This window comes from Giraffa tippelskirchi, chromosome 9 (genome assembly GCF_054371585.1).
Source record: "Giraffa tippelskirchi isolate mGirTip1 chromosome 9, T2T-mGirTip1v1.2.pri, whole genome shotgun sequence".
Lineage (NCBI taxonomy): Eukaryota > Metazoa > Chordata > Mammalia > Artiodactyla > Giraffidae > Giraffa > Giraffa tippelskirchi.
The window spans coordinates 164841274-164861980 of NC_137283.1; the positions used below are offsets into that span (position 1 = coordinate 164841274).

At 54.2% G+C, this 20707-nt stretch overlaps 1 protein-coding gene across 14 annotated transcripts in view; it reads left to right on the top strand.

The window, feature by feature from the left end:
• The window catches only part of AFDN (afadin, adherens junction formation factor), a 119513-nt gene extending 100663 nt beyond the window's left edge, over positions 1–18850 (top strand). For 6 of the 14 annotated variants that reach the window (XM_081529644.1, XM_081529641.1, XM_081529645.1 and 3 more), the window contains 8 exons: positions 723–917; positions 1524–1615; positions 1915–2100; positions 3306–4196; positions 11482–11616; positions 13788–14055; positions 16080–16164; positions 16948–18850. In XM_081529644.1, the coding sequence (XP_081385770.1) occupies positions 723–917; positions 1524–1615; positions 1915–2100; positions 3306–4196; positions 11482–11616; positions 13788–14055; positions 16080–16164; positions 16948–17101 (2006 nt within the window). In that variant the 3' untranslated portion in view covers positions 17102–18850. Of the gene's footprint in view, positions 1–722; positions 918–1523; positions 1616–1914; positions 2101–3305; positions 4197–6120; positions 6157–11481; positions 11617–13787; positions 14056–16079; positions 16165–16947 lie in introns of all 14 variants that reach the window. The other 8 variants (XM_081529642.1, XM_081529646.1, XM_081529640.1 and 5 more) reach the window with 5 other exon arrangements.
• Positions 18851–20707: the final 1857 nt, after the last annotated feature.

Here is a 20707-nt window from a genome sequence, read left to right on the forward strand (position 1 = left end):
AGCCAGGGGAAAACCGTTCTGAGTCCCATTATCTTAGAAATCGCTGTCTACTTTGCATTTCCTTGGCTCACTGTAGGTGCGTAGGTCAGTACCCTGGGCAAGCCCAGAGCCTGGCCTCACGCTGGCTTCATGTAAATCACCCGAGAGCCTGGGCTGCTGTGCGTGGAGACGGGCAAAAGGCACGGCCTTCATACGGCACCTGTTTTTTGCTTTTTTCATAGCATAACACTTAACGTATGGGTGTTCTGATTCTTGATGATGAGGTAGGAATCACTGAGAGAAAGCACTGGAGCCAAACGTCATGGCCGTTGAGTAGCAGGACAGCCAAGGAAAGTATAAGGAGTGAGTGACCACAGCACACGAGAGCAGCCCAGGAGGAGGGGCACCCTGGGCGATCGGAGGATTGAGGCTCTCCAGGTGCGGGAAGGGTGTGTGCGCTTTAGCCAGGACGTCCCCGTGGCGGGGGTCTCGTCACCGAAGCAGGTGAGCTCCGAGGGCTGCTGCTCACCAGTGTCGCTTTCTCGGAAGCCCCTTCTGGAGAGTCATTAGACAGACTCTCTCTGCTCTCCTGTGAAAATACCTCATTTCTTCTGATAAGAAACCAGTTCTTACCTGGGGAATGTTAGATGTTGGTAAATTAATTATGTTGCCTTTAAAACTAAGCAGTGTTTAAGATAGAATCGAGAACAAGCGACCAGATCTTCAATGTATTTTGATTTCAGTTTCAGACCGCCGTGGGTCAGGTAAACCCCGACCAAAGAGCGAAGGCTTTGAGCTGTACAACAACTCGGCTCAGAACGGGTCCCCGGAGAGCCCGCAGACGCCCTGGGCCGAGTACAGTGAGCCCAAGAAGCTGCCGGGCGACGACAGGCTGACGAAGCACAGGGCGGACCACCGCTCTAGCCCCAACGTCGCAAGTGAGAGAGCCTGTGGCCCTTCCCGCGGCCTGCCCCCACACACGTCTGCTCACTGCGGGGGGGGGGGGGGCATTCCGGGGCTATCGGTCATTAAAGAACGTTCTCACCTGCATAGGTTAGCTAACTGGGGTGTGTTTTCCCTGAGAGACGTTACAACTAACGTTCTAACAGGAGCTAAAAGCTAGTTTGGGGACCTTGATTCCGGGGGTGCCCTGGGCAGGTGCACTGATGGGGGTAGAAGGTGGCCGGCTCCCCGCAAGTGCGGGCAATCTCTATACTGTAAAGGGCTGTCGGCAGGAAGCAGCAGGCATAGGAGGCTGTGCTCCAGGTACCAGGTTCACAGAGCCTGAAATGACGTCCCGTCTGGCCCTTTGTCAGACGGTGGAGATGTCTGCCCGTCCCTGGTCCGCACAGGAAACTCGGGGCTCCGGGTCTGGTTACTGAAGAGCCCCCACCTCCGCAGGCCTTGGGCTTTAGGTCTGTGCTCCGCTTCTCCCTGGCAGTGACGCTGGCCAACACGGGTGCTGCCCGTGAACAGCTCCCGTGCCGTGACGTCGGGGTTGCTTATTTAACACTGAACTTTCTTTTCCTGTCTCCCACCAACAGATCAACCTCCTAGTCCTGGCGGGAAGAGTGCATATGCCCCGGGAACAGCAGCCAAGATCACGTCTGTCTCCACGGGGAACCTCTGCGCTGAGGTGTGGGAGATGAGCAGGCAGACACGGGTTTCCCCTGAGTGCCTGCATCCTCCGGGAAAACATCCCAGTGTTTGTGGGTCCTGAGTGTTTGGGTTTTAAGGTTTTAATATAATGGGTTAATTAGCTTTAAGTTAATAACTCAGCACAAAATAAAACATTTTTATTATTCTCAGCATAGGACTGAACAGTTTACATTTTTAACATTTTTTAAAATACACAGATTATATTTTAAAACAGATCCCTGAAGGTAAGTCAGTCTGTGGTACAGACTGCTAAAAGCTGCTCCCGCCCCCCCGCAGGAGCAGACACCTCCGCCCCGCCCCGAAGCCTACCCCATTCCCACCCAGACGTCCACCAGGGAGTACTTCACCTTCCCAGCTTCCAAGTCCCAGGACCGCGTGGCACCCCCACAGAGCCAGTGGCTGGGTTTCGAGGAGAAGCCCCACGGGCTGGGAGACGGAAACCACTCCAGCGCCGCCGTCCAGGTGAGAGGGGCGGGCCCAGGTCATCCACAGCCCCCAGGAGACCAGCACGCAGGCAAACGGGCCCAGTCAGCGTTCGCTGTACAGCAGTGCCAGGGCTGCCGCCTCCTCTCTGTCCTGGGGTCTATGGTCACTGAGGAGAGGAGGCCTGTCGTGACGTGTGCAGGCTTTTCCACGCACTCAGTGTCACTTAATGAACGTCGCTCGTCGTGAGACTTCGCTGCGGTCTGCATGCGAGGTTCACAGACTGTGGGAGGCAGACTGAGAACTGGGACCGCGTCAGGGCACGTGGCTGTTCACGCCTGGGGAAGCAGAGACATCACGGTCCACCCGCGGGGCTGAAGCTGGGGCGGAAGCGAGCGGCGGGAGGAGGAACAGGCAGGGCGCTGGGGGCTGGTGCCGCCGCCTGATCAGAGGAGCGCTGCCAGGCAGGGTGACCGCAGGAAAGGGCCTTCGGGGCCAAACCAAGGGCCTGGGGCTTTATGAAGTTAGCAGATAGCTTGGATAACGCCTGCCTCCATGCTTCCTGGGAGCCGCCCCAGCCACCTCCCTACCTTGCCGCCCCCCACCCCCTTCCTACCCCGGGGATGGGGATGTGGCCCCGTCCGGTAGAAGTTGAGCAGGGTAGGGCTGTCGGGTGTGTTTCCATGTGTGAAAGGTAACTGTCCACACCGAAAGACTAGGGAAAGAAGTTAAATGTTCGCTTAAAAGTAGGCCCAGCCTAGGCTTGGTGACAATCACGTGCCCCACTAATTCGGAAAGACTGTCCTCCTGGAATCGCAGTGGTGGGGAGATGGTCTGGCTGGGCCTGGAAGGGGAGGGGGTGTCTGCAGTCCAGTGGCTCACTTCAGGTGCTGGCGGGTGTGGGGGCGGAGGCAGTCACCCCACTTGTCCTGGGATCGCAGCAGTGGGGAGACTCCAGTTGAGCTGGGTCCGGCCAGGCCTGGAAGGCAGGGAGGGGTGTCTGCCGTCTGGGATTCAGGGTGTTAGTCCAGTCGCTCAGTTCAGGCGCTGGCTCCTGCTGCACCCCGTCTGCCCCCCGGGGTTTGGGGCAGAGGCAGTCGCCGCTTGCCCCGGCATGGGAGTGCGGGATGGCCCCCGCGGGCCTCGCTGCAGTTTCCCAAACGCCCGCTTCTCCTGGGAGGAACCTCGGGGAGTCTCAGGAGCCGCTGCCCGTGGCTGAGGCATGCGCGCCCCTCTCCCTCCAGCGTGTGACCCGCTCCCAGGAGGAACTCCGCGAGGACGCCTACCACCCTGAGCGGCAGCGGGCGGAGGCGGCCGCGGAGCGCAGGTCGGACAGCGGCGATGCCTGGCCCACCCAGGGCTCGTCGCTGGGCTCCAGCGCGTCCAGCCAGGAGCACCTGGGGCCCCCCTCCAAGGCGGGCACCCCCGCGTCCACGCTCACCAAGAGTGGCCCCGGGCGCTGGAAGACCCCGGCCGCCTCCCCGCCCGTGCGGACCGACCCGGCCCTGCCGCCGCCTCCCGGGCCCTACGCCGGGGAGGCGGACGCAGACTCACCCCCGCCGCCCGCCGCCGCCGCCCAGGCACAGGCGGCCGCCGAGCGGAAGAAGCGCGAGGAGCAGCAGCGCTGGTACGAGAAGGAGAAGGCGCGCCTGGACGAGGAGCGCGAGCGCCGGCGCCGGGAGCAGGAGCGCCGGCTGGGCCAGCTGCGCGCGCCCGCACCGCCCCCCGCGCCCGCCCGCGCGCCCGACACCGTGATCCGCGAGCTGCAGCCGCAGCAGCAGCCGCGCACCATCGAGCGCAGGGACCTGCAGTACATCACGGTCAGCAGGGAGGAGCTGGCCTCCGGAGACAGCCTGTCCCCCGACCCCTGGAAGCGCGACGCGCGCGAGAAGCTGGAGAAGCAGCAGCAGCTGCACATCGTGGACCTGCTGAGCCGCGAGATCCAGGAGCTGCAGGGCAAGGCCGAGCGCTCGGCCGAGGAGAGCGACCGGCTGCGCAAGCTGCTGCTGGAGTGGCAGTTCCAGAAGCGGCTGCAGGAGTCCAAGCAGAAGGACGAGGACGACGAGGAGGAGGAGGACGACGACGTGGACACCGTGCTGCTCATGCAGCGCCTGGAGGCCGAGCGCAGAGCGCGGGTAACGGGCCGGGCGGGCGGGCGGGTGGGCGGGGTGCCTTGCCGGAGCTATCCCCGGGGACCAGGGCGAGCTGCTCCGGAGATGTGCGGTTCCTGCGGTGCGCCTGGCACTGAACCCGTGCGGGGAGCACACTTGGCTTCAGCCCTCTCCCCAGTGCTGGTGGAGACCAGTTACGTAATAGCCAGTGGTCACCGTGATCCGGGGGTGGTTGCTAAAATGGCCAGAGAGTCAGTGTCTCTGGCTTGGTGGGCCAGGCTCTTAACTGCCCGGCTCCACTACTAGAGCATGAAAGCCTCTGGCGGCAGCACTAGGCTGCTTCCGGGCTGTGCCACCGGGCGGCCCCTGGTCTCCACCATCCGCGCTCCCTGGGGTCCGGGGGGGGGCTGAGCACAACCGCAGAGGCAAGTCCGTTGTCACTCCCAGAAACAGACCCTGCGTGGTTGTCACACACTGATGAAGTGGCTGTTATTAAATCAACCGGCGTTACGCTTCAGTGGTAGTGTGAAGGCACTGAGAACCCAGGACTTTATAGTTTTCCATACTATGAAAGTAACTTCTGTTGCCTTTGTATCACATAAAAGAAGAAAGTAAAATCCATATTAATTTGGGCAGTCTAGACTATTAAAATGCCAAATCTGATACCCCTTGGTGCCCTCTCAGGAGAGCTGTTGACAGAGAAGCGCTTATTGGTGTTAATTTGCAGCGAGTGCTAGTGACCGTTTTATGTTAACAAATGTTAGTGATGTTCTTTTTTTTAGTGTAATGCAGTGTTGCGAGGAAAGACAGCAAAGGGCATGTCCTTTTTGTCTTTGGATTTTGTGTCTAATTTCCCCTCTGATGCCGTCTGTGCTGGAGACCTGAACCAGTGGCTGTGCTGTCAGACCCTCGAATCTTTCCAGCTCAGGATGAAATTCAGCCCTAGACCCTTGGCAGAGAGTGCCCTGAGTGGGCAGTGTGGGCCCTTAAGGCCTGGGACATCACCGCATATGTTTCTTGTTAGATCGACGTTAGCAGACAGACAAGCATATGACTTAGTCCAAAACTCGGCCGGAATCTCTCTTGAGAAACTTGTTTCATAAACAAAGGTCTAAGTGTTAACTATTACACTGTGTTATTAGTTAAGTCATCAGGAGTACACCTCCTCCAGAATGACTGTCTCCTTTGACAGAGCAGCTGTTTGATGAACAGTTACTTGGAGCATAAGACTCGTTTGAGCTGTGCCCACCTCTGCCTGGCGCCCTGGCCCCATGTGTAGGCAGTTAGCTGTGTGCTTGTCCCGGCTGCCACACCTGCTGCACCTGGGCCTCGTGGGTGCGCTGCAGGTGGGCCCCTGCCCAGCGGGCATGGCCGTGGCCCTGGGCTCTGGCCCCACATGAGGAAAGAAGGCTTAACTCTGAGCCTAAAGCTGAGGTTCATGGTAAATAAGTGGACATGATTAAATTTATTGCTTAGGGGAAAGTTAGGAACTATGTTGTAATATTTCTACAGTTATTCTTTTCTCTGAAGACTAAATTTTTATTGAAGGTCTATCAGTTTTTCCAAGTGATTGAAACACTGAATATTTCAAAGCCTTTTAGTATGAGTCAAGCTATTTAGACAGTTCTTTATGATAATTAATAAATCTGTGTTTATCATTAATTATGTTAAAGATTGATGTCTTAGTCTCCAAGTAAGAGAGCTAAGGGAAATTTTACTTTTTTTGGTTTCTGTGTGTCTTACTAACGAAGCTCAAGTGTTTAACACCCTGTGGGCACTTTTCTGTTTCTGAGTACTAGAAGTTAGTCTAGTCTGGACTTCTCTTCCGGGTTGTCCTCAAGCACAGATGAAGCTGAGACCACAGACGTGCTGATGGCGGATCCAGGTCCTAACGGAGCCTTTTTTTCACACTTCGTCTTTCTTTTTTTTCCTTCTCTGTTGCCTGCAGCAGACTGCTATGCCAGCAATCTCTGTTCTAGATTTGGTATGTTCCTGTTTCTTTCCCTTGGGTACCTTTTTCCTGTCTGATTTCCTCTTTTCCTTTAGTGGTGGTGGTTTTATGTTTTCAGTAGATCTGGTCCTAGGGGTGTCCTAGATCAGGACCTGTCTGTAGTTCCCTGACTCTGGAAGCATGCCTTTCAATGTGTTTAGATGTAGTATCCTTTGCTCTTCTCTGTTAATTTTAAGTGTCACTTACTGTTTGGTTTTGGTTTTGACCTTTACTCAGCTTTAGTCCTAAAGTTCATACTATACATTCCTGTGTACTCATAAACACAGAGCAAACTTTGCAGCGAGTAATGACTCATTCTTGTTACATTAGAAGTACATCGTAAGTAACATTAGAAGCTCAGTTCAACTGGTTCTGACATTGTTTACCAGTTAGGATTTAACTGTCTGTTGGTAGAGAAAGAGGAATTTCTAGTGAATGTTACTCTGTTTTCTTTAATATCACATGATTTCAGTTTAACTTACCAGCCATACCAGTTCGTTGCTGAAAAACACTCCTTGCGAAAAATACAGTCGCATTGTGCAGTGACCGGGGTGTGTCTCACGTCCACGCCGGGGGATTGAGTGGGTTGTAATAGCGCCCACTGTGCTTGAGGACTGGGTGTCTGTCACTTATGTTCTTACCGGGGTGTTGATACTGACTCTTAAGTAGCCTTTGTTGCTGGTCAACTTTTAAATGACACAAGGCCAGATCTAACCATCCTTGGAGAAGAATCTGAATCCAGGCTTGACTTGAACGGCCTTTCCCCCAAACAGCAGCCCTCCTTGTTTCGTTCTGTTTTCCTTTTTGAATTTAAATATCCCGGTGGCAGTGCCACTGCGAAGGGGAACCCCTCCTCTCCTCGGTGACTGAAAGGCGTGTCTTCTGAGCTTGACTTTTTCTTCCACGTGAGACAGAGACAGGAAGTGTGCTGCTCTCTCTGCCTGTGTGTGTGTTAAGGTGTCTGTGGGGGGAGGAAGGGGGGAGCAGCAGTCACCCACTTACCATGTCCTTATCACACGCGTGTGGGCCGGGCCGGCCTGGGCCCCCAAGAGAGTCCCATGTCTGCGGGGTGTGTGACAGGTGAGTCACAATCTGTTAGAATGGGGTGCACTGAGATTTTTGTTTCAAAGGACGAGTTCAGCGTTGTTCTTTGTTTCTTTAAAGATAATTATTTCCAGTGTTAATACTGACTGTGGGCACCAGGTTTCTTAGCCCGATTACCCCGAAGGTGTTAATGTTATCGCTGAGTTCTTGCCGTGTCCCCAGGGGCAGCTCTGCTGCCAGAACCCGTGTGTCAGGCCCTGGCCTCCCAGAGGCGCTGGGGACGGGGCAGAGGCGTGGCCGCTGGTGTAGGACCCGCCCCGTGCGGGTTGCTATGGTGATGAGAGAAGCGGAAGGGCTGCCGTATCTCCGCTCTCCCGGTGTCCGCCACTCCCTCCGTCCACGCCTGCTGCCTCCAGGCCCATGGTCCACGCACCCCGCATGCACTCCATCCTGTCTCCCACCCTCGACTCCTGTGTGCACGCGCCCACCTGACCGCTTTGCACCTGTTCTGAGCTGACTTCCTGCCTTCCCCCACTCTGCCCGGTGCGCTGCCTGGAGCTGCGGGAGTCTGCGTGGGGGGGTGCGGGGAGCCCCGCCTCCGGCTCTCTCCGCGGCCAGTGTCTCGGCAGCTGGAGGCTTACCTTGGAGCTCTGGGTCCACGTATCTTTCTTCTGCTGAAGAGAAGTGAAGGGAGCCCTGCAGGCTGAGGGCGAGCACTGTGTCACCCAGTGAGGGACCGCCCCTCCTCCCTAGGAGCCACCCCCCACCCTGAGCAGATTCCTCTGGGAGACGCGGCAGGAGCTGTGTTTGCCGGGCCGGGACCCAAAGTCCTGTCCTAATAATTGGCTGCTCAGGATGATTCATCTTTATTGGGGCCCTTGAAATTCTTTAGGGTGAGTATTTTTAATGGGTAGGAGCATAAGCAGACAAGGCCCACAGAGAGAGAGGTTTCTTACAGGTCGTGTGCTTATTAGACTTATAGTTGCTTTTCAGAGAAAATGTCAAAAAGCAGGTAGTAGTTTGACCCTGTTTCATACTCAGATATTTCAGTGTGATTGTCTGCCTTGATGGGATTTCTGTTGTAAATTAAAGATGAAATAAGTATATTTTTGTGGTACAAAAATATAAACACAGAAATCTCAGCATACTGGTTTTTTTTTAACCTCTGAAAATACCTTTCTGAGAAATGTGGGCTGCACCAGTGTTGTAAGAAGTTGGTCAAGGCTTGCATCCTGCTTTTAAATCCCAGCACGATAGCTGGTTTCCATGCCTGTGGTCTGGGCTGGGCTGGGCTGACGCTCTGTAAGAATTACTGTTTGATCTCTTCAGGTGTGTTTCCCCAAATACAGCTTCCTGCCAGGCTGTTCTGGTAGCGTGCGACTTTCTCCATCCTTCAGTGTCAGACAGCAAGCTTGTCTTCTCTGCATTTAGCTACAGTGTTTATGCATGCGGTTTGTCATTGGTGCTCAGAGTCATTAACTTTTTAACTTAATTTGAGGTGTCCTCTAACTGTTGTGAAAGGTGAGTGAACTGTACAGTTCAGTGTAGCATCTAGATCTGTTTTTTGGGGCAGATTAAGAGATTGTGTTCTCATTTATGTGTTTTGGGTTTTTTGTTTGTTGTTTGCTTGTTTTTGAGTAAAGCAGAATATTTGTGAAAAACAAAACAGTTTGTTTTGAAAATGAAAATACCCGAAACAACTTAGCAAATAGTGGGAAGAAACTGCCTCAGTTATAATAGCACTGGTTCACTCGCTGCTTTAAAAATAGAAACCAGTGAACTGGGCACAGGGAGAAGGCTTCTTGCTTATACCCTCAGGATTTAAAAGAGGAAGGTTTTTAAGAGGAAAATGGTTGTTTTTAGATTTAGTAGTTGTGAAAATTGAAATTATTCTGACTTCTTAAAACTATACTTTTATTTAATGTAAAAGAACTCATTGGTGAGTTCAGTGTATATGTTTTTTCTTGATTAGAACTTGTTTTTAATTAAATCTAGGAAAGGTAAGACATAATGAGTTAGTTTGTATTTTGTTGGGTAACAGAAGAGTCTCTGTTGCATTCTTGCAGTTTTACCTTCTTCCATACTTCTCTTTCTGGAGATACTTAGTGTGATCAATTGCTGTTTTATTTCGTCACTCTTATTTGGGAGCTGTTTCCTGTATCTGTGCTGATGCCTCCTGCAGTGGTGCTGCAGACCCTCCAGCGAGCTGATCCCGGCTAGGGCCTGCCTCTGCACCTCCACGGAGCAGGCACTTCTGCTGGCTTCCTCGTTGAAGTAGGGAGGTACGGGGCTGTGGGTGCTAGCCTGGCCCAGGTCTGTGATGGAGAAGAAAAAGTCTGCGTCCTCCTAGGCTGTGACAGCAGAAGTCGCTGTGTCCTGTGGACAGGATGGAAAGACTCTCTGTTCTCTGCCAGTCACACGTGCTTTTCCAGGGTCCCTTGAGGAATTTTCGTCCTGTAGCGTATAGGAGATGTGACCAGGAGACTGAAGGAGCTGAAAGCCAGATACAATACATCTTAGGACTTTGAAGTTGTCCTTAAGAATTTGAATGGTATGAAGGAGAGAGATTAAATTTATATTGTTTGAAAAAGACAGATCCTGAAAAACAAAAACTTGGAAGTGGTCAGGTGGTAGTTTTAGAAGAGCAGGCGTGCTTTTTGACGAGCAGTTCCCTGAAAATGGCATGTGCTCTGGTGGGAGGTGGATTCTGGGTCCCCAGACCCTGGAGGTGTTCAGACACAGCGGATGTTACTTGGCAGAGGTGTAGCAGGAGAGAGTGAGAATAAGGTTTGTCCCAGATTTCAGGCTCAGATTCTGCAAATCAGCATTTAGGGGACCCCTGAGCTGGAGAGGCATTCTTAAGTCCAGGATGGGACCCAGAGGGAGTGGATGGCAAAGGGCCAGGACCGAAAGAGAGCTCGAAACCTGGCCCCCAAACTAGGCAGGTGGCCCGCCCCCCAGGGCCGCCAGCCCACCCCACCGAGAGGCTGGGGTTCACCTGCCATGGGCCAGGAGTGCAGGCATGCTTCTTGACTGTCATGGTGGCAGTGGGAATGGGGCACAGGCAGGAGGCGGTCCAGGGTTTTGTGGTTCCATGTGCCAGGGTCCGACTGCTGGTGGCCACGAGCTGGTTCGTGGGTTTGTTCTGGTAGAAGTGTCACGCCTGTCTGCTGTGTGAGTGTGTAGGATACACCTCCTCCTCTGAGGTGCTTCTGGAGGGTGGGGACAGCTGTGAGGTGGCCCCGTGTGACCTGGCCTGGTGTCTGTGCTCAGCCCAGCATGTGTGGTGTGCGTGCTGTGTCGTGTGCGCTGCGTCTGTCAGCCGTGCGTGTGTGTGTTGTGTGCATGTGTCTGTCGGCTGAGTGCCGTGTCTGGGCCGTGAGCGTGTGCATGTGTGGTGTGCGTGCACGTGTCGAGTGCCATGTCCGCGTGTGTCTGTCAGCCGAGCATGTGTGGTGTGCGTGCTGTGTCGTGTGTGCTGCGTCTGTCAGCTGCATGTCGAGTGTCACGTGCACGAGTGTCGTGTGCGCGCCTGCCGGCCCTGCTGCATCATGTATGTGTGTTAGGTGTCGTGTGTGCGAGTGTCATGTGTCTGTTGGCCGCCTGCGTGTCGTGTGCGCGTCTGTCGGCTGTGCGCGTGCACGTGTCTGTTGGTCCTGCATGTGTGTCTTGTGTCTCGGCCACACATGTGTTGTGTGTGCATGTCCGTCAGCCGTGCGTGTGTCGTGTGCGTGCATCCATTGGCCATGTGCGTGCATCTCGGCCGTGTGCATGTCTGTTGGCCGTGCGTGTCCGTGTCTTGGCCATGCGTGTGTTGGGTGCGTCTGTCAGCCGGACGCCGTTTCTGGGCTGGGCCGTGTTGAGTGTTGTGTGCGCGTGTCGTGTGCATGTGTGTTGAGTGTCATGTGCGTGTGTTTTGTGCGCGTGTCAAATGTCATGTACACGTGCATCTGTTGGCCGTGCTGTGTTTGTCGGGTGTGTCTGTCGACTGTTCGACTTTCGTGTGTGCTGTCTCTGTTGGCCGCACGTGTGTCGCGTGCACATGCGCGCGTGTCGGTCATGCCATTGTGTGTCAGCCACGCACATGTCGTGTCCTTTGGCCGTGCGCGTGTCCGGCGGGCGTGCACATGTGTCTCAGCCGTGCGTGTGTGCATATTCGTCAGTCGTGCGTGTGTGCCGTGTGCACGTGTCTGTCGGGCGTGAGCATATGCGTGCATGCCGGCTGCGTGGCGCGTCCCCGGTCCGGGGCACGGGCTGATGGGCCCCTGTTGTCAGTTGCAGGATGAGGAGCGGCGGCGGCAGCAGCAGCTGGAGGAGATGCGGACACGGGAGGCGGAGGAGCGCGCGCGGCAGGAGGAGCAGCGGCGCCGGCAGGAGGACGAACGGGTCAGGCGCGAGGCCGAAGACAAGGTCCTGGTCCTCTGAGGGCTGCGGCCCGAGCGCGGGCGGGGCTGGGCGGCGGGCAGGGCCGCCCCCACGCTGGCCTCCCGCGCTGGCCTCCCGCCCAGCCTGCGGACCGGCCCCCGCCACCATCCTCGGGGCGCGTCCCACCGGCCTGCAGACCGTGGGCCTGTGCTGCTGCGCTGGGCGGCGTCCGGCCGGTAGCTGGGAAGTGGTCGGTTTAGGTTGGGCCTGGGGAAGGATAGGAGCCTAGGAGGACAAACAGGATCTAGAGTCGATTCTTTACGAAAGTGACCTGATTCTGGCCAGGGGGCTACAGAAAACGCAGCACAAGGGGGTTTCCATTCCACTTAGTGTGTCCACAGGTAGATACTCTCTAAGGGTCAGGGAACCCTTTTAATCGGTCTTAATGTGACCACACGTGACCCAATCTGAGATGCGAGTGCAGAACCCCACTCTGGGCGCACCACTGGCCCTGGGCTCACTGCCAGACCTCAGGATCCAGGGACGGGGTACAAGCAGTGCTGGCTGTCCACGTGGTCCCTTCTGTGCAGGCGAGAGTGCCCGGCCGCAGGGAGCCACGTGGGCTCCGGGGGTGACAGGGTGGCCACTCCGCCTCCCCTCCCCCGAGCGCTTGGTGGGGCCTGGGCAGTCGCGAGGTGCCCAGAGCGTCTGGGTTTCAGGGGAGACCCCATGCGCTTCAGTGAGCCCTCGGAGGAGGTGGGCCTCGACGGTCTGAGCCCCCAGCCCCGGGTCTGCAGTGTCCACTTCCCCTGCGCCTCCGGCCACCTGGAAGCAGCACTGTGGGGAGACGGCCGGCCTGTTCTCCACCTGGGGAGACTCAGTCATTGGGGTTTTTTTGCAGCGTGCATTCTCACAGCTTGTGGTTATGTCAGATGCACTTGTGTTTGGGTACCTGCTTCCATGACTGAGTGCTCCATGCAAAAAGAAGCCAGATGAGCTGTTTTTTTATATAGAATGTCCAGAATGGGTGGGCTTGCTCTGTCATAGGAGGACCTCGCACCTGTCAGGCAGAACGACATCACGTGGCTGTCTGCTCTTAATGTAACTGAAGGACTAGCCGGGGTGTCTCCCTGAGACGTCACCACACGAGTGGTGTTCGTGGAGCGCTGGGCCTCCCGCGGGCTCTACTCAGAGTACACGGAGCTCATTCAGACGGGATCGCCTCTGTAAGAGAACGCTCATTCTGTGTAGAAGTAAGATGAAGAGGCTCTCCTTCCAGATGGCTCAGCATAGCATGGAAAGTGGTCAGGGCCACGACGAGGCTGGCATGTCCCCCGCCCCCGGATGGCAGAGCGCCCTGGCTGTGTGCGCTCACTCTGTGTGTTCACTCTGCATGTGTGTGTGTGCGCACGTGCGTGTAGAGTGCAGGGGGCAAAGCGTGCACAGTGACACGGGGACTGGAAGCCCTGCTCCTGGTGCCAGCAGCTCTGTGCCGCCGGCCTCCCCGGGTGCGTGGGTTTAAAGTCTGCGCCCCGAGCACACCTCAGCTTCAGAAGGCAGATCGTTCTGTTGGGTCTTTCCACTCCTTTCTTCGCTTTTATTCTTGTGCTCTGAATCTGCTGTCAATCTTCAACAAAACTGTGCTGTTAACCTTTTTCAATGTTAAATTAAGACTGTCAACTGTAGTTTGCGCACCTAGATGTATGTCAGAAGTGTACAGTATGTGTCAAAATACACTGGACTATCCGCTGCTGTTGCTGTCGTGCCTGGCTCTCCGATTTCCTGTCTGGCAGGGAGACACAAACTAAGGGCTGGGGAACAAGTGTTTGCTGGGGGTCACCTTGGGAAGAGACAGTCTGGATTTCCTATTAATTTCCCTTTGCGTCACTGGAAATGAGCCAGGCGACTTAGGCCTGCCCTTCTTCCACGCGCCCCGGGGCGGGGCGGGGGCTGGCCCCTCACAGGTGCCAGTCAGAGCCTAGTTACCGTACCCTTTTGTCTTTAAACTCAGGAGCAACAGGTAAGTGGATATCCCACTGAAAGCAGGAGAGGAAGGAGCCCAGGGTTCGTTCCTGTTTCCGCCTGGTTCTGTGTCAGCGGCTCGGTGTCCAGGCCTAGCTGCCCGCTGCCGTCGCAGTCGCTGGAGCTTGGGGGGGACCCTGGGGCGGACCCCCCTCCTGCTCCCCTGTGACCCGCCCTTTGTCTCCCGGCCACAGAAGCGGCAGGAGGACGGCTACTACAGCCGCCTGGAGGCCGAGCGCCGCCGACTGCACGAGGAGGCTGAGCGCCGGCTGCTGGAGCCTGAGGAGCCGGGCCTGGGCCGCCCGCCTCTCCCACGCGGCTATGAGCCCGCTGGCCCTCCGCCGCCGCCGCCCCAGCGCACCGCCTCCTACCTGCAGACGCAGGCCTTCTCCCCAGACGCCCTCTACACCGCCAAGTTCGTGGCCTACAACGAGGAGGAGGATGAGGACGACGAGCCGGCAGGTCAGGACAGGCCCTCCGGGCTGAGGGCGCGCCCGGCCTCCGACGGCATCTTGCTCTCCGGCCCATTCCAGCCGCCCCCGCCCCGCGCCAGCAGGACCGGGCCCAGGGCCGGCCCGCCCCCGCCCCCTCCCTCCAAACCCGGCCCCGCCCGGCCCGGCCACTCCAGAGGTCGAGGTAAAGCCGGGGCGCCCCAGCCCCCCATCGCCTGACCCCCCGCGCCCGCACCCAGCGCGGCCCCTCTGATCAGCACTGGCTTTGAAATCAGGTTCCCGATCACGGCGTGGGGGGTGATCTGCTCCGCCTGCGACCCTCCTGTCTGTGCTCCTCCAACTCCCGTTTCCTTTTTCCACTCTGCGGGCGGCTCTCAGCCCAGACTGTCTGATACACTGATCAAAAATTCTGAAAATTTTCAACAATTTATTTTTACCAGTGGGAAGAAGCAAGTATTCCTCAATCAAAACTCAAAAGATGAAACACAACGTTTTTAAGGCAAATTGAACAAAAAACGTAGAATTAAAATGGAAAGTTTTTCACTCTGCCAATAATTTATCTGAAGGTCTAGAATGGGTCACTTTAAATTGGAGACGTTTTTCTGTTTCATCCTTGAGTCTTGGCAGAGGACCACTTCTGCACCCTGGTTGTGGGGACCCCGAGCTGACTCATGAAAAAGACGCAGTGCCAAGAGGGGTGCAGGGAGGGTACCAGAGGGGTGCAGGGAGGGTGCCAGGAGGGTGCCAGGAGGGGTACCTGGAAGGATGCCAGGAGGCTACCGGGAGGGTGCTGGGAGGGGTGCCGGGAGGGTGCCAGAAGGGGTACCTGGAGGGGTGCCAGGAGGCTACCGGGAGGGTGCTGGAAGGGGTGCCAGGGGTACCTGGAGGGGTGCCAGGAGGCTGCCGGGAGGGGTGCCGGGAGGGGTACCTGGAGGGGTGCCAGGAGGCTATCGGGAGGGTGCTGGGAGGGGTACCTGGAGGGGTCCCGGGAGGGGTGCTGGGAGGGTACCAAGAGTGGCCAGGCTCCTTGGATGCACTCCACACGACTGTGCAAAAGATACCTCTTTATAAAGGGAGTAAAGAAGCATAGACTCGTCTCTGCAACCTGTGGAGAAGGGTCATTTTAGCCCTGAGATACTGTGGTTGTCTCCTGGCCTGTGGAGTCCAGTGTGCAGCTCTGTCGTCAGCACTTGCTGAGTATTTTGAGCATTTATTATCCTAGCCTAGGTTAGAAGCAAAAGATTCTTCAAAGTGTGAGATTTTCTTGCTGACACCGGGACTGATTTACTGCATTGTGATTTGACCATCTTACCATTAGTGGCACTTTGATGTTATATTTGGATACATTCAAAGCTTTTACAGGTGTCGTCTATTTTGATCTTCGGCAGCACTCTTCAGTAATGGGCGGGTGGTCACTCCCCCAAAGCTACCGGCCAGCTGACCCGCAGAGCTGGGTCCCCAGCCAGAGGTCTGACAGTCATGCTGTGCTGCCTCGGGTCTCCTTTTTGGTCAGCGATTTTGTGTCTGCGGCATTACTCTCAGACCTTAGGGAGTTTTAGGACCCCTTCTTTTTTTCTTTTTTTTTTAAATGTTTTAAGAATTATAGCCATTTACTTTGCGGGGAAAATTTAGTAACTGCTCTGAAAAGAGGAACATTTGCTCCCTGTGATCTTGTAAGAAAGTTCTTAGTATCAGGGTGTCTGAAAAATTTTTGCCATCTATGGATTTTTATTGTGAATTCATGCTAGTTACACATTTTACCTGACTTGAACTTTGTAGCTATTACTCCCTTAGACTTATGTTTCCCTTAATAGCAAGGCTGCGGGCCAGGTTCACGTCTGCAAGGGCTATGATGGGGTTGCTCAGGCCACCAAGGGATGTAGTTTCCATTGAGCATCTTCCACTGACTCGAAGAGCCTTTCGCTGCTTCTTTTTCAGGACTTAAGAGATCCTGAGCACTGCATCTTCATCATGAGTGTGGTTCTGGAGATGATGCAGATACTTTAACCGTGACTTTTTCTTTTTACGGAAAAGGACCAAGCTCTTATGTGGGATCTGCTGGAACAGTTTTTGGAGCCCATGATGCTTATCAGGATCCGAGAGAGAAACCGTCTAAGAGGTACTCACTGAAGCTGTGCTGCACGGTGTCTCGTTGTCACTGAGGGCGCTTTTCTTTTCTCGCACTACCTTCTGTGAGGCTGGATTCAGATTTCAGAGGCTGGGTTGTCAGCTCAGGCGTTTCTCGCTGTGCAGAGTGGTGTGAGCACAGAGGCTTTGTTTACGTCGTGTTGCTGATATGGTTCTGCCGCAAACGATGCGCAGGTCCCAGGGGTTCTGGTGGGGACTGTGCAAGGAGCCAGACACGCTGCTGTCTGCGTCCAGCACAGAGGAGCGGGACGCCCAGGGGAGAGCCCCGTGTCTACTGGACCACGCGAGGTCACCCCCCAGTTCAGCAGACGTCCTCAGCTGGGTGTAGTCAGAACTGCCGATGCCCAAAGCGTGCTTCCCTCTTTACTATCTCAGGGTAACTTGTTATCACTGTCCGTTAGTATGTTGATAGAGGCTTCTCAGATGCAGGTAGGGTTCATTGAAGTGCTGGATTTTAAAACTGAACTCTTCAGTTAAACTTAATTGCTAAGGATTGTCTGCTTGCTAACACTGATGTTGCTAGCTTTTTGAGAGTTGGGTGTGACTGGAGCAAGTGAACATTTTTATTAAGGAGAATCCTGTGCCCGTTCCCACGTGGGTTTGAATGCAGCCCCGGCAGGGTTATGACAGAGTGAAACAAAGAATGAGCCTCTCCCTTAGAAAGTTTTACTTAATCACCCTCACATGAGCCGAGCTACCTGCTGACGGGTCGTTTCCACTCTGAAAAATAACCCTGTTCCCGTCTCTCCTGCAGCCACGAAGCAGATGTCCCCGGGGGTCCCGGAGCCCCTGAAAACCTGACATTCAGGGAGCGCCAGCGCCTTTTCTCCCAAGGCCACGATGTCTCCAGTAAAGTCAAGGCCTCTCGCAAGTTAACAGAGCTGGAAAACGAGCTGAACACGAAGTGAGGACGGCCCTGTGTCCAGCCCGGTCCCTCGGGGCTGGTGACGGCGCCGCCTGAGGACCCAGGTCCCCAGGGAGCCTGCTTCTAGAAGGCTTGGCATGTGGAAGTGTTCCATCACTAAGAAATTCCGCTTTACTTTACCAAGAGATTGTCATTTCTACAATCTAGACACTGTCTTCTTAATGACCTGATTCCCAGGAAGATAGCTTTCTGGTCAGTCTCTTTAGGGTCTGGGTTTGGAAAGGGGCAGAAGAAGATCCTGAGATGTGTCTTCGCCCCCATCTTTCCCCAAGGAGCACAAAGAAGTCCTGTTTCTGTTCTTTTTCTAAAACTTGCTGTTCACTGATCAGAGTAGCTTGAACTCCCCAGACTGTTGTTTGCACTACTTAGAGGCAGCTGCAGACTGCTGCAGGAGGGTCAGGCATGGCCTCTGGGGAGACCGCACGGACGTGTGTGTGTGCCAAGGAGTGCCAGCTGGGCAACGGGTGGACCTGAGCATGACTGCTGCAGCGCCGTCCTCACCGGCAGCCCTCCAAATCAGCTCTAGTATTTGACTGAAACAAGTTTCTCCAAGAAGAAAATTTTGAGGGTTTACGCTTAGGAAATTTTATTTTTATAAATACCAGATGATTATTATGCCAATAAGTCATTAGGGATTTTGAAGATGGCGCTTAAGTTAGAAAGTTAACTAAATGTTTCAACTCTTCCAAGGGAATCTGTAAAGGAGGATATCTACTAAACAGTGTTGACATGAATAGGAACAAAAATATCTAAGAAGAGGAGCGCTCAGTAGGTGACGCTTGTGCACAGCTGTTGCTCAGAAATTTAAACTCAGAAAAAGAACTGGATTTATACCGGTCTGCTGTCAGGGAAGGAAGGGTCCATTGCGAATGGCATCTGTAACTGAAATGCTGGAAGAGAGACGCATGGCAGTTCAGGCTATTTTTTTACATTCGAATAGAGTTCTTGTCATGTGTTGAATTATTAGTTACCACTGTCACTTCTTCAGCTGTGAATATGTGGCTGGTTTTGGGGAGACGGACCTCACTTTGTTTCATATTATGTGATGTTAAAACAGTCAATGATTTTGTGATCATGAGCAGATTTTCTATTTGACAAGCCCTGCTGCGGCTCTAGATGACTTTACCGTATTGTTCTCTTAACAATAGGTGTGTTAGGAAGATGCGCACACTTTCCAGGAGAAGGGGGGCTGTCTGCCTTAGAAATCCCTTTCCTCAAAGCTGTAAGATAAATCATTACAACGCGAGTGTAAATATTTTCTGCGTCCGTCAGGGTTCGTATTTGGAAGTGTGCTTCTCTCATTTCCCTCGTTAAGTAAGCGAGTAAACAGTTCTAAGTGTTTATGAAGGATCTGCATGCTTGCGCCTCCTGACGTCTCGCAAACACTGGCAGCCTTACGGGGACTGAATCCACACCTTCTTTAGAGAAAAAGATGCAGGTGAACTATTATCCTGTTAATATATAGAAAAACAACAGACACACATGAGTACATGCAAATACATGTAAATATTTACATGCAGGGAATTTCTATGTGTGATTGTAAACCCATTCATGTGGATTTGGCTGTCCTTGGACGATTAGGTCAAATGTGAATATGTGTAAAGTGCTTTTCATGACTGTGCGTTACTATGGAGAAGACATCAGAACTGCTGTAGTTTTCCATTTCTACTGTATTTCATTTGCAACCTATTTTTAATAAACTTTGTATGTATTTAAGGGTATTTGCTATTAACCAGTGTTCACAGACTCATTGGCAACAGAACCCCCCTTCCTGTCTCCCCCTCCCGCCCACTCATCAGCCCACCGAGCGTCACTGCTGTGACAGGCGGTGTCCCCGGACCCTGGGGACGTTCCCCCTCCTGATCGCACAGACGAGCAGAGGGTTCGAGTCCCTGTGGCCGCCACTCGGACACTCAGCCTCCGGGTGTCCGGGACACGCCTTGCACTTAAGCGTCCTGTCCTCTGATCACCCCTTGTGTGAATAGGGTGCCTATGTGATGTGCTTGAGGGCAGGGAGCCCCGTCCCTGCACCGAGGGGCACATGTTTGGGTGCCTGCGTGTCCAGCTGGGGGTGGGGTGGGCCGGCGAGCAGGTCCCCCCACAGCCAGTTCACCTTCACGGCCTCTGAGCAGGGCCATCGGATTTCAAGAAAGATCTTCATGAAGGAATGGGGGGTCTCAGGATTGTAGAAAGTGGAGACCTCGCAGAGCTGGGTGTTACCACACTGGAGCTGTAAGCATTCATGTTTAGTATACTTTAATGCCCAGAAAGGAGGACAGGGACTTAGAGATTGTGTTAATATTGGTTTGGTTTCATCCTAGGCCACACGGCTCTGTTGCTTTTGTGGCAATAATGACTGCCTGCGGGGTCTGTGCTGGGTCAGCGAGCATTGGGCAGCTCTCTGGGGTAGCCACGGGAAAGGGAGCTCCTCTCTGCTTTGTGCATGGAAGGCTGGTCTCGAGGATTTACCCATTTAAGGAAATGCTGGGCCCCAGCAAAGCTGAGGTGGCATGACTTGCAGAAGGGAACTATGTACAAAAAGTGACCAAGTTTCATGCCCATATTCATGTAGTTCATCTAAAGTCACTTCACCCCAAAAGATAGATGTGCCTAGTCGCTCATTCGTGTCCAACTCTCTGCTACCCCATGGACTGCAGCCTGCCAGGCTCCTGTGTCCACGGGGATTCTCCAGGCAAGAATACTAGAGTGGGTTGCCATGCATGCCCTCCTCCAGGGAATCTTCCCAACCCAGGAATTGAACCACGGTCTTCTACATTTCAGGCAGATTCTTTTACCAGCTGAGCTACCCAGGAACATATCTGACTTGAAATTGGGATATAAAAAGCCAACTCCTTGCACAGTTTATTCAACAAATAAACATGAATGCCTACTCGGTGATTCCTGGCCACCAGGTACTCCAAAGCAGACTTTGGGAGACAGAATGCGTGGTTCATTTAATACACCTAGTAGCTGGATCTGGGTAAAGAGGATGTCCTGGGCACTTGGCAGGTTTACTACAATGACCCGCTGCAATCATGGAGATGGTAGACTTAAGAAAACCGTCCTCCCTTTGGGAGAAAAGACTGGAGCAGGCAGAGGAGGACCAAGGCAAGGCTGCTGCCCTCGAGCAGTGGGTCAGGGCGCCCCAATCCCGGTGGGGAACTCGGGATACGGGGGGACACAGCTTCTTGCTGGCTCTGGCCATCGCGGGAGAAGGGAGAGTGAACAGCGTCTGCCAGGTGGTTTGCCCGCATACCTGGGGTTTGCCTGCAGTGGGTTTCCAGCATGAACCACCAAGTGGACCATGGTTTGATGAGGGAGATGGGGGCACAGCTGAGGTCTGGGGGAGAGGGGGTGCCGTCAGGGAACCTGGCTGGGTGACCGTGAAAGGGAGGGCCATAGTGTCCTCGCGTCTTCACTAGGTTAGGCCTCTTTTTTTGCTCTTGAAGAACTTGTGTCTTATTCTTTATAGAGAATACAGGTAAAAATGGCCTAAATCTAAAATGGTAACAATGGTTCCGGTGTTAAATTGGATTTTTATTTTATTTTTTAATTAATTAGTTAAAAAAAATTTTTTTATACTGGAGTA